The sequence below is a fragment of the Medicago truncatula genome, chromosome 3, assembly GCF_003473485.1.
Source record: "Medicago truncatula cultivar Jemalong A17 chromosome 3, MtrunA17r5.0-ANR, whole genome shotgun sequence".
Taxonomy (NCBI): Eukaryota; Viridiplantae; Streptophyta; class Magnoliopsida; order Fabales; family Fabaceae; genus Medicago; species Medicago truncatula.
Genome location: NC_053044.1, coordinates 35,141,054 through 35,153,688, shown reverse-complemented (window position 1 = coordinate 35,153,688; position 12,635 = coordinate 35,141,054). Strand labels below are relative to the sequence as shown.

Genomic DNA, 12,635 nt, shown 5'->3' with positions numbered 1-12,635 from the left:
AATTATGTCAAACATGATTAATTATTACCATAGTGCATCTTTGGCATTTTTCATAAAAACACTGAACCCAAGTGAAATCAGTACCCGTGTCAATAAAAAGGTTAAAGGGCTGTACGGAATTGCCAGCCAATTTTGAGGGACACTGTGTAATCCCTGCAATGCATGCATCATCATAAAAAAACAAGTTAGTCATAAGTTGATATATTTATAAATTTTGGAATGAAATTGTTGAGTATATAAATGGCATTGATGGCCTACCCATGCGGCCCTTTTTTAAGCTGAAAAACAGTAGAAGAAATGAGGTTATAAAATTATAATTCTGTGGAATTGGCATCCAATGATGACAAGGAATGGGATGTGGAAATTATAGAAATAGAAGTGTAACTAGTGGAATGCAATGCTTTTAGAAATCAAATTAAATATGAATTTAGAAATCAAATTAAATATGAATGCAATGCTCTTGTAATGTTGTAATGTGGTAAACACAAGAGGATGTCCTATGCTTATATAGAGACCGAAATGAAACTCTTGAGGAAAAAAGTTCATACGAAATTAATTCATAATATTTTTACATTGACTTTTAAAAACTACCCCCGGTCCCGTTTTTAAATTACGGCCATCTAAATATTTTTGATACATGTTAAAATTAATTATTATATGAGATAGTAATTTTATAAAATGGTCTATATTTTAAAAAATAATAAGTTATTAAGAGTAATGTATATAATATTAATTTATTAAAAGATTAAATAAAAAAATGGTATTGCTTAAGAACACAAAATGATAATCTTGTTGATATAAAAAGGTTACTTTTTTTTTTTTAACGTAAAAAAAAAGATGACTATTTTAATGACGGAGTAACCGACTAAGTCAATTAAGTATGTTGTTTAAGGATAACGTTGGACCCTACCCTACTATTTCTGGTAGTCTGTAAAGGTAACAATGAGCTAAGCAAAAGTGGAAGCTGGGAAGCAAGGCTTAAGTGGGATGCATCACATTTTCCAAACCTATATAGTATATATCATAGTTTCCTGGTCTCAGGTCTAGGCATCAATGTACACCTTAAAACTGGTATTCTATTAGTCATTGTTAAATCTAAAAGGCCCTTGTTAAATATATTGGAAGTTTTTAATTAATTCTGGTTTTCTATTAATCTTGATGGAGATAAAAGCATAACATTAACGTAGTAGCCCATAATGCTGTTAATTTTGATGGAGATGAAGATAAAAGATAAGAGCTTCTATGAAAAAGTTGAACAATTGACTTCTTCGGTGCAGTCGTTTAATTCAACCAATCAGATTTCAAGAGATGACACATCACATGTAGGATAAATTCTAATATGGATCACTTGCTCCATAAGTCCCACCATAGACAAGTTTCTTTTATGATCTTAACGGTTAGATTTACTTGGTCTCTATGTTATTGTGGTACACCATCTACACATGATTTTTCTTCTAATATCAATTCTCTCTCCTCTTTATTTCCCTTTCTTTATTTATCCATATTTTCTCTCTTCCAGATTTTTAGTATTAAATCAACATCTTCATATGTTTTTCATCTTTTTTCATTATATCTCCATCAACTAATTCATCATCTTCATGAGAGAGAAAAAAAATCAAAAAAAAAAAAAAAATGAAATTACATAATAACAAAAAACATTACAGCTAAATACATTTCTATAAAAACACTTCCAATTTCAATTCCTCCTTTATTTATTTTTATATTTTTGTTTGTTTTAATTTTAATTTCAATTATTTTCTCAACAATTAAACTGTGACGTTGAAAAATGTTTATAGAAATATTTATTGCTACAATTTTCTAGCGGTGAATCAAACAATGTTAAAAACACATAAATATAAAATTTAGGTGGCCTTATAGAAGATCCATGACTATATAATAGGGACCAAAACCAAAAACGAAAAGTTACAGAAGGACGAAATTGAAAATCATGAAGTTACAAAATTTGAAATTAAAATCCCTTGTTGTTTCCATCTTCTTCGTCTCTCTCTGCCATATTCTTCTTATTCTGCACCATTGAAATTGCATGCCCTGCTAACAATGTCTTCATCATCAATTAAGTCTTTTTCTGCAATTAAATTCTACAGCTTCTAAATCCTCATATAAAACCGAGAACAAACTTTCTTTTTTCATGTATTGATAGATTAAAAACATGATTCTTTTGTGCAAGCAAAATCCATAAAGCTTAACAATATTTATCTGCTTTATTTTTGATAATATTCTCACTTCAATTCTGAAATTCGCATCAAAAGATGACACATCTATTTCGTAGTTGTGAAGTTTCTTTAAGGTGACAAATTTGCCACATGATAATTGAGTCTTGTATACACTTCCATGTGCTTATGTCACGATGCAATATCTAATGTCAAAGTGTTGCTTTAATAACGTCATCATATGTTATTTTTCCATCATAATTCCATATGTCAAACAAATTCTCATTCTTTGTTGCCGTTGTGTATGCTTTCTTGTTAGTGGAATTTTGACAAAGTTTGAAGCACATGAGAAATGAGAAGGGTGAGATTACAATTGTAAGGATAAGAAGAACAATGGAAACATCATTCTTGTGCTTGACATTATTATTATTATTATTAATTTTCTTGTGGGGTAACCAAGGAAGGAATTTGGTATATGAATTGGTACATCCATCTTTGTTCCATATTATCGTAACAAAATCAATACAAGTTGGAATGGAATCCATACAACAGAGAGAAGATGAAGAAGATGGCAGAGATTTTTAACTTCGTGATTTTTAATTTTGTTCCATACGATGAATAAGCCGTGAAATTCAATTGAAGAAAAAAATATAATGGATGATGAAGACATTGTTGCCAGGCATCTGATTTCAGAAGCACAAAAGAAGAAGAAGAAGAAGAAGAAGAATATGGCAAAGAGAGAGGAAGAAGATGGAAATAACAAGGGTTTTTAATTTCAAATTTTTAACTTCGTGACTTTTAATTTCGTCCTTCTGTAACTTTTCGTTTTTGGTTTTGGTCCCTGTAATATAGTCAGGGATCTTCTGGAAGGCCACCTACATTTCATATTTTGTTATTTAGGTGTTTTTAATTTTGTCCCTCTGTACCTTTTCATTTTTGGTTTCAGTCCACATAAGCATGTTTGACCAAGTCAGCACCTGCCAAGTCACTCACTGTTAGCCAGCAAGGCGTTTTTGTAACAGAGTTTGACGGGAGGGACGAAAAGCAAAAAGTTATTAACTTACAGGGATTGTTTTAGAACAAAAAAAAAATACAAGGACGAAAACCAAAAACATGCCAAATTACAGGGACGATTTACATATTTAATCCTTATTTAAAAATAATAAATATACGTGATCAGTGGTTTTGTAGTTGATCACTGTAATTTAATTTTCAAATTGCTTAATGTACTTTAAAACTTAATATTTAATTATTTATTCCATATTTTTTTTTAATCAATGGTTTTGTAGTTCATTGCTAATAATGATTTGGTTGTACCTTGAGGTTCTAGGTTCAATCCTTATGTACAGAAAAACTCACATGTAAATTTATTTTAATCAACGTATTTTTTATTAAAGCAAAACAAAAATAAAAACAACGACAGGTTCGAACTCACGACTTTAAACCATTTTAAAATAAATTAAATCGATACGACGCATTAAATCAATTAATTTTATTTTCGTTCTTTCATATTTATAAGAACACATACGATTAAAAAATGACATCATCTTCAACCTTCAGCCGGATCAATTTAATCCGCTACAGACCCGCGAAATCCGAAATTAAACCCGACGATTTAGACCAATTTAAACGTTGAAAACGATGATTATGGAGGTGGTGGTGGCGGCCATCATGATGGTGGTGGGGTATGAACAGTTCATTAAAGAATAGTATGAAATTAGGAATTTTTTAACCTTATACCCTTACATCTATACCTTCACCCTTACATTTTACAGATATTACCTATTTTACCCTTGTCTATAAACCTACAAACCTCATTATTTTCATTTGTCACATACCACCATTTCCAGTTCAGATCTGGTCTACCGAAAAACGCATTGCAAAGGTTGCCGATTCATAGCAGGCATCGAAAAACGTATATGATGTTTTCCAGTTTGCTGTCGTTATAAGTATTATTAGGTTGGATCTGCATGCTGATTCATATAACAGGCACTAGAAGACTCCATTAAATTCAATATATGACATTTGAATCGATCATCCTTTTTATTTTCCAATGAGATCAAAACAGTGCAACTATAGTTGAGATCCAAATGTGAATCAATCATATAATTAGTTATTTTATAAATATATCGTTTAACCCCCCAACCCCCTTTAATTTTTTAGTTTGCTTTCAATTTTCTTTCTGGAAATTTAAAACAAACCGGAATTAAATTTTAAAGTTTTCCAGAAATAAAATTTGAATAAGAAATGTTAGGGGTGTATTCATGATGTTGTAAGTGAAGGTAAAAAATGAAGACCGGTGCTAGTCACACCCCAAAAAAAACAAGTTACACCCCAGAATGACTAATATACCCATAAATTGAACATAAGTAAACTTAATTTACATTAACCTAGATTGAACGTAAGTAAACTGAATTTACACTAACCTCTTATATACATACTATATACATACGTAAACTAAATAACCTAAATTAAGTAAACTTAATTTACATTAACCTAGACTGAACGTAAGTAAACTGAATTTACATTAACCTCTTATATACATACTATATATACACGTAAACTAAATTTACATTAACCTAAATTGAACATAAGTAAACTTAATTTACATTAACCTAAATTGAACATAAGTAAACTTAATTTACAACGTAAGTAAACTGAATTTACACTAACCTAAATTGAACATACGTAAATTTGAATTTACATTAACCTACATACGTAAAGTACACTAACCCCTTTTATATACATACACGTAAACTTAATTTACACTAACCTCTCACTTAAAATCAAATTGACAAGCATATCTCATACCAAAACAAACAATAAACATAGAAACTCATCGAAAATGAAATTCATGAAATTCACTAACCTTTATGAATATAGTACATATCAATAACAAAGATGTTGATTCAGATCTTGGTTGCACATCTATGGTGATTTGTGGATGAAATGAGGTAAGGGTTCAGAATGATCATAAAAGATGGGTTTTTAGAAATTTACATGAAGAGGGCAATTTTGGTATTATTGTTAAATTTTAAATAAATTTGGGTGTAACTTGTTTTTTTTTTGGTGTGACTAGCACCAGTCAAAAATGAAGTGTAAAAAATTAATAATAAAAGGGTAAAATTGGAATTATATGTAATATATAGGGGGAAGGTGTAGATGCAAGGGTATAGGGTAAAATTTCCCAAGAATTATCATGCAAAACAATAAACAAATAAATAAATTAGAATAAATTTGTTGTTTAAAAAAGGAGAAGAAAGAAATAAATATAATGTGAAGGGCAACATAATAACACTAGTGAGGTGCTTAATCTGATGGTTAATTTTTTTTTTTTAATAAAGCTAGTCTATGGTGGAACATATTGAACAAATTGTATACCATCAACATGATATGGCATCATTTAAATACTTGGCACATTATTATTGGATCGTAGGATAACTTCACCGAAAAAGTTAATTGAATGACTTCACCGTAGAATTTCCCAAAAGATAAATATCATTACAATGACCTTGATGACTAACATTATACCTTCAGCAAATTATCATAAGACTACCAAAATAAATGAATGTCTCACGTATTTAATGCGTGAATCCGATTCCCATATTTGGATGAACGACGTCTACAATATATTTAAAGTTTCAAGGTGGAATCCAAGTAAAAGCTTGACAGAGTTATATTTCTTTCCCTTTCTGTCACACAAAGCAACAGACCGAAATCCATGTCTTAGCTCTGATACAGGCAAACAAGTTTGTCCAGCAAAATCGTCTGATCCCTTATCTTTATCTTTCACTTCGATCCGGAGCAATGCAAGCTCTGGAACAGTCAATTGGAATTCGAACTCTTCGTCCCAAACAGGATACCAATTGTCCATCTTTACACTTGTTTTCATCTTCACACTATCAGCTCCCACTCCAGCAATACAAACCTGTCAAACAATCAAATTGATCAGCCAAATGAATTTACAGAATGTGTGGAGAAGAACTATACAATTGAGTACTAACCTTTGTGTAAAAATCTGGTGGAGAGAATCGATCGAAGTGCGTTGGACTGAAATCTGACCTCCAGCCAACTCCTTTGTATACTTTGACCTGTTTTTTAACATGTAAAAATATTGAGATGTCATGAAAGAACTTATTTCCTTTTGTAAAGTGATTAAAGGTACACTCACTTTTAATATCTGCTTCACTGGCAACCTTCTTTTAGGATCAAAAGCCTCATTATGTACAATTTCTTGAATTAGAAATTCAGGTTTTTTCACATAACCACACCCTCCATTCGCTTTGAACATCCCTTGCATCAACCGGAGTGATTTGCCATGCCCCTGTCAAACAAAAAGTGTTTAATTCCTAATATGACAACAAGGTTTAAAAAAATGTATAGGGTCACTATGGCTACGACATTATGGTTTCTTATGTCTTCGAAACTGCATTATGACGATGCTTAATATCACAATTGTTTTAAAAGGTTCTCTAATAGGCTGAAACAAGAGACCATGCAATATGCCAATGCTTGAAAATCATGGTTAATTAGGTTTGGAGGATGGTTAATACGTTGAAACACCATTTCATGTTATTAACCATCTAATTAATGAACGTAATTAACCATGTATTTGAATTGTGTTATGTTGTCGAAATTTGCTGTCAAAATGTGTCAAAATATCATTTCTCAAATACCAAAAACACAATTCTAACCTGCATATTGAATGCAACCATCTGAGCTCCATACATCCACCCTAAATGTGGCCTAAAATTTGTGGATTGAACACGTTCTCCTTTAGGATAAATTCTAAGGATATTTTTTTGCGTGAACCTGAAAAACATAACAATCCATGTCAAGCCATATGGTAGGTTTAATTCAGCATCTGTAGAAATGCTAATGTTCGTGAAAGTTTGATAGGTACCTAATTAGCTCGGCTCCATGAGACTCAGAAGCAGATTTGAGTTTCTTCTCACTCAAACTTAGCCTTTTAACTTTACCGCCATCAACTTTTAGTCTATCCTTCATAGTACCTTCTGATTTTCCACCATGGATTGTAATCAAATGTCTGTATTCGCGCGCACCTTGCTGGTTTGATTTGTAATAACTTGTACTAATATCTTCCATCTCTTCACCATTTACTTTCTGCCATAGAACAGATGATTCAGATTTCTTTTTCTTTTCTGAAAAGTGAAATGATGGATATATGATTTCCTATTCCTTACCATGTCCTCATTTTTCTGTATAGCCATAGAATCTTGTTGTTCCTGTCCCCATGTTTCATCTTCAGACGATTCACTTCCGTTTGACACATGATTGTTAGCACAATCAGTTTGAGGAAACTCCTTTGGTGGTTTAGTTGATATAAGTACCATATTTTTTAGTGATGCTGGTGAGGGAAATTCTGTTATACAATCTGTCGTAGGACAATAAAGCATTTCTCCAAATATTTGATTTGCCATCTGCATGAATAGAAAAAATCATGATGAATATGCAATAGAAAAATAGTCATACGGTGTACCAATGCTTATCTAACGAGATAGGAGATGGTTAAGCTTTGTAGAACTGACGCTTTAGATTGAAAACATGCATATTGTCCGACACGTGATGGTGTCTGACAACGAAAAGTATATTACATTCAATCACTTCTATTTTCTTAAATTATTATCGGTGACTATGTGACAGTGTTGTGTCAGGTGTCTGTGTCATGTATCAATGCTTATAGGTTGAGAGTGATTGTTGACAAAAAAAAATGCTTACTTTTGCAAAGTTATCCTGAAGCTTTGGTGTTAGGTGATCTTCTAAAGTTAGAATCACTGGAAAATCAGATTTGACAAAAGCATATTCTTTTATGGCTTCCAAACATTTGGTTAGTGCAACTGGAGTGGTGAGAGTCCTGCATTGATTTCAAGAAGTAAGACCATAAGATACAAGAAAACAATCATCCAACTTTATGGTGCATTATATTTTTCTAGCGGTCTAATAGTACATACTTTCCATGAACTACTTTAATGCCACCATCTTTAGTTGAAGATGGCCATAAATCAAGTTCAATTACTCGTACACCTTGTTTCAATGCCTCTATAATTGGTTTATCACTGCTCTCACTGGTAAATTGATTTCCAGTAAGGTAGGAATTGTGTCCTGTATACATGAAATAATGTGACAAAGGAGCTTTCATATCATGATGTACCTGCAATGAGATACATAATTGTTTTTCATATTATTAGTTAGGACTAAAAGTTAAGCTGTTAGATTTTTTGTCAAGAAAAAAAATGTGTTTTAGAATTTTTAATAAAATTTTACATTCTCCTCTTCATCGTTTTAATAATTTTTTTGTTGTTTCATTAGAATATGTATTATTTAATCTAATCAAAGGTTTCAACCTCCATTGAGAACTTACTGAATAAAAATTATCTCATTTTGTATTAAGAAGAATCTCTGATTTAACATATGCACACATGTAGGCTTTGATTGTGAGTTCAAAGGGGACGGGAGGGGAGAGGTATGGAAAAAAAAAAAAAATGAGTAAGTGAAAGAAATAAAAGACGTTGAGATGGAAAGCTTTTTGGAGTTTACTTTTCTTCATAATACAAAATCCTCCTCATTTTGGAAAACTTAAAAATTGTATTGGATGAGAATTTTAGGGGGTTTTGAAGGGTTAAAATGAATTCTTCACATTTAATATATGTAGCTATGATATTCTTAAAATTAAAAATATATTAATCATAAGCATTAATTTAACATTCTCTAAAAAATTACTCTTTCAAAAAATCTAAAAGGTTTTATCATTTTTTCCTATATTTTCAACCCCCAAAACCTCCCCTCCTCCTCCCCTTCAAATTCCCAAACAAAACCTTAGAATTTTCATTAGAGGACAAAACAAAATATTACGAAACAGTAAAATATATAAGACATATAAAATAAGAAAAGTAGACTTTATTTCAATAAAACTCTTGTTTTTTGCTATGAAAAAGAATTATTTCGGCTCTTTCATGATATCAAATTTATCTTTTACAAAAGGGAAACGTTAAAATACTCCCTTCCTCCGTCGCATAATGATCGAGGTTTTTTTCTCATTTCACATTTATTAAGAATGAGAAAAATGATTTTAAGTGTCTTGTCAAGTATTTGTGCATTTTTCATTATCATAAATACAAATTAGAATATATTAAATTGAAAGTGATAAAAGTTAATTAAAGTTATAATTAGAAAAAAGTCATTAATATTGCATTGAAAAGTGAAATCGATAAATTATTTTAGGACAATTTTTTTTTGTAAATGGTAAAGTTATTTTAGGACGGATGGAGTACTCTCTTCGTCCTTATATGTAAGCACCCTTTGCATTTTTCACATTTATTAAAAAAAATTGTTAATGCAATTAATGTGTCTATTTTATGTGGTAATATTACCAAATTGTCATTTATTTGTATGTATATTTTTGACTTTTTTCTCTCAAAAAAAATGAAATTTGACTTTTCATATCTTAAGATAAGTTAGTAGTATTAATTAGAGCTATATTTAAGGAAAAAAAAAATAAATGTATCTATTAATTTGAAAAGAAGTTTATATTTTGTTGGGTATTTGAGTATTGGCTTCATTGTTGCAAAAACAAATACTCTTGTATGATGTTGGATACGACGTTCCAACATCTTGGCACCGTTCAGTGTGCCCTGTTTGTGTGGCTTGGTTTTCGCGAGTTTTATCTTTTTAAGGAAACTACGCCAAATTTCTTGTTCACCAAGTAACATGTTTTTGTCAAGAATCAGCTGGGTGATTTGTTCCTAAAGTATAGACAATATTTTAGGATTTCTTGATGTGTTTTTGGTAGTTCCTAAAGATGTTCTTACTTTTTAGAAGTTGCTATATTTGTTACTAACTTCTGTAGCGGGTCACCGCTTGGATCTGTTTTGTTCTGAAGTCCAACAAGACTTATTAGCCCGTGTTGCTTCAGTATATATTCAAGACTTAATTGATTATTCAAGCCGTCATATCAAGAATAGAGTTTTTAAGGTTTTGAGTCTTTATTATTTGTGAGCATTTTCTTGTATCGCTTTGATATATGATAAGGACTGAGTTTTAGTGTTTGTTAATTGTGAGCATTTCTTGTATCACCTTGATGCAAGCATAGGACTGTTTTATTGAGTTGTAAGCGGTTGCTACTCCTAAGCTTTGAAGCACGGAGGTAGTTTGTCTTTGAAGGTAATTTCACCATATTGAGTTGTAATCTGATAATCGCAGGGGTTGTGATTGATTGAGGGAAGTGAGATGGGATCTCAGATATAGGATTTTCTAGGTTGAAGTCAAGACGGGTAGGTCCTAGGTCTAGAGTTGTAAACGAGGAGTTTGCTGAGAACTAGAATAAGGACTACACGAGTGGATTTCCTTCCTGGCTTGGTAGACCCAGAGTAGGTGTGTTTGTCACCGAACTGGATTAACAATTCTCATGTGTCTTTTTACTTTTCTGTCCTTTTTTTATCTGTTTGTTTTCTGCTAGCTCGATGTTGAAACATCTTACTCAACATTTTGTTTATGTCTGATGTTGAAACATCGTATAAAACATTACGAAGCTGGTGTTCCGGAATTTCATATTTAAAGACAAAATTTTAAACAAAAAGATACTAAGATATATGAACTGAGGGAGTATATTTTTCTTTTGGTTACCGACTTACCGTCACACTGGTAAAAAGTTTCCCCGCGACTAACTAAAGACTAATTTACGTCAGAGAAACCGTGGGGCATGCGCGGTACATGCAAATTGATTTGGGAAATTGGTGGGGTACATGGAAAATGGTTTGGAAAATAGGTTCATGAACTACCAATTGACCAATCACAATTCTCACACTTTGGTGGGGTACATGGAAGTTGTTATAGAAAGAAAAAAAATGAAATAAAGTGCAAGATGTGCTGTATACTTAATTAATCATTGTTCCAAGTAATCAAATGTTTGGCTACCAATGAATGTTGAGTTTCTCAACTTGCTTTCTAGTGTAACACAATCAGATTTGGCAAATAAAAATATATACTAACCAGAAAGTGCAGGGCACATTTGCTCAAATGGTTTTTTAATAATAAACTCAACATAAAAACTAAAAAAATTATCAATAAAAACAAAATTAGAAGCTATAATCAACAATAATATAACACATTAGCATAACTTTTCTGCCTCAAATTCACAAGAAACAGAAAATCATCAAGAACTACATTAGCATAAAATATATACTAACTAGAAAGCGCATACCTCATCTTTTAAAGGACCATTGAAATCATCTAGAAGCAGAAAATCTAAGAAGTCATCCAAATTGAGTCCTGCAATACTGCTAGTTTCAGTGTTAGAACTTTCCATTTTCAAAACCTTTTCAATGATTGGCTCCAAATCCAATAAGGTGCAATTTTGTTCTCCTTGATACTCCACCATGAATCTAAGTAGTTGTTCCTTTGACATGTGATTCTCACCATTTGCAAACTTGGAAAAAGCTTCCTTAAGATCTAAAGGTGGTTCTTCCTTATTCACTTTACCCTTGTTGGTCAAAAAACTTAACAACTTGATGAACTTTTTTTTCATTCTCAATTTTGCTTAGAACAGAGATCCTCTGTTTTCCTCTGTTTTGAATAGACAGAAAATTGAAAAGAAATGAGTAAGAAAATGATTTTGATTTTCAATGGCTAACACCTATGAAAGTGTTGTTCTATGTGGTAGATCTTGATTGAGTAATACTTAAGACTCATATTTATGCATGAGATCGAGGTCAAAGTAATCTTAGTTCACACAACAAATGTTTTTTTTTTCTTTTTTAGGGGTTAGGTGATTGGAAAAAAATGTAGTCATGAAGACCTAAATATAAAATGTACTACTAATGTACAGTTGACAATTATTAGAAAAATTATTTTAATACAAGCTGCATGCATTTTATGTCCGGCCAAACAAAAAATGTTAGGTACACTAAATTTCTTGAGAATAACAATATGAATTAAAAAATACTATCATCTTAACTAATGTTTTCGAGACACTCATTAAGAGACTTAAAAAAAGAATTTTAAGTTGAAAAAACATTTTTAAAACTTTTAAAGAATTGGCTGCACAACTTCTAATGCTACATATTTAATCTTTTAACTAGTGTTTTAGAGCATCGATTAGCATTTTCATTGATAAAATATATACGTACTATAGTGCCAGGTAACTTCTGGTAGTGTGGATTTATTGTTTTCACATTCACAATGTATCATGTGATGATGTTGGGATGGAATCTTGAAAATAAATAAATAAATAATGAAAGGAGCAAGTCATTGGTCGTGGTAAAGCATCAAAGGTTTAGGAGGAAACTGTTGAGTTTGTAAAATAATAGTTAAAGCATCAAAGGTTTTTGACCAAAAAAAAAAGCATCAAAGGTTTAGGAGGAAACTGTTGAGTTTGTATAATAATAGCATTGCCAAACAAATAGTTTTATACAGTAAAAGATTTACTTATAATTTATGTCTGGACAT

At 31.3% G+C, this 12,635-nt stretch overlaps 1 protein-coding gene across 1 annotated transcript; it reads right to left on the bottom strand.

Annotated features, from left to right (window-relative positions):
• Positions 1-5,570: 5,570 nt before the first annotated feature.
• On the bottom strand, positions 5,571-11,961 carry LOC11406677 (phosphoinositide phospholipase C 6). Its single transcript, XM_003600846.4, has 9 exons — positions 11,392-11,961; positions 8,144-8,343; positions 7,911-8,046; positions 7,376-7,612; positions 7,075-7,295; positions 6,866-6,983; positions 6,343-6,495; positions 6,176-6,262; positions 5,571-6,099 (listed from the first exon to the last, which is right to left on the bottom strand). The coding sequence occupies exons 1-9, from the start codon at positions 11,713-11,715 to the stop codon at positions 5,794-5,796; spliced, it is 1,782 nt and encodes a 593-aa protein (XP_003600894.1). The 5' UTR covers positions 11,716-11,961; the 3' UTR covers positions 5,571-5,793.
• Between the last annotated feature and the right edge of the window lie 674 nt (positions 11,962-12,635).

Excerpts from the sequence above, each read along its gene's own strand:
- LOC11406677 (XM_003600846.4), bottom strand. The coding sequence starts at position 11,715 with ATGAAAAAAAAGTTCATCAAGTTGTTAAGTTTTTTGACCAACAAGGGT. Across the intron at positions 8,047-8,143 it reads ATTAAAGTAGTTCATGGAAA|GACTCTCACCACTCCAGTTG; the intron begins GTATGTACTATT and ends AAATCAATGCAG. Across the intron at positions 6,263-6,342 it reads CAGTGAAGCAGATATTAAAA|GTCAAAGTATACAAAGGAGT; the intron begins GTGAGTGTACCT and ends GTTAAAAAACAG.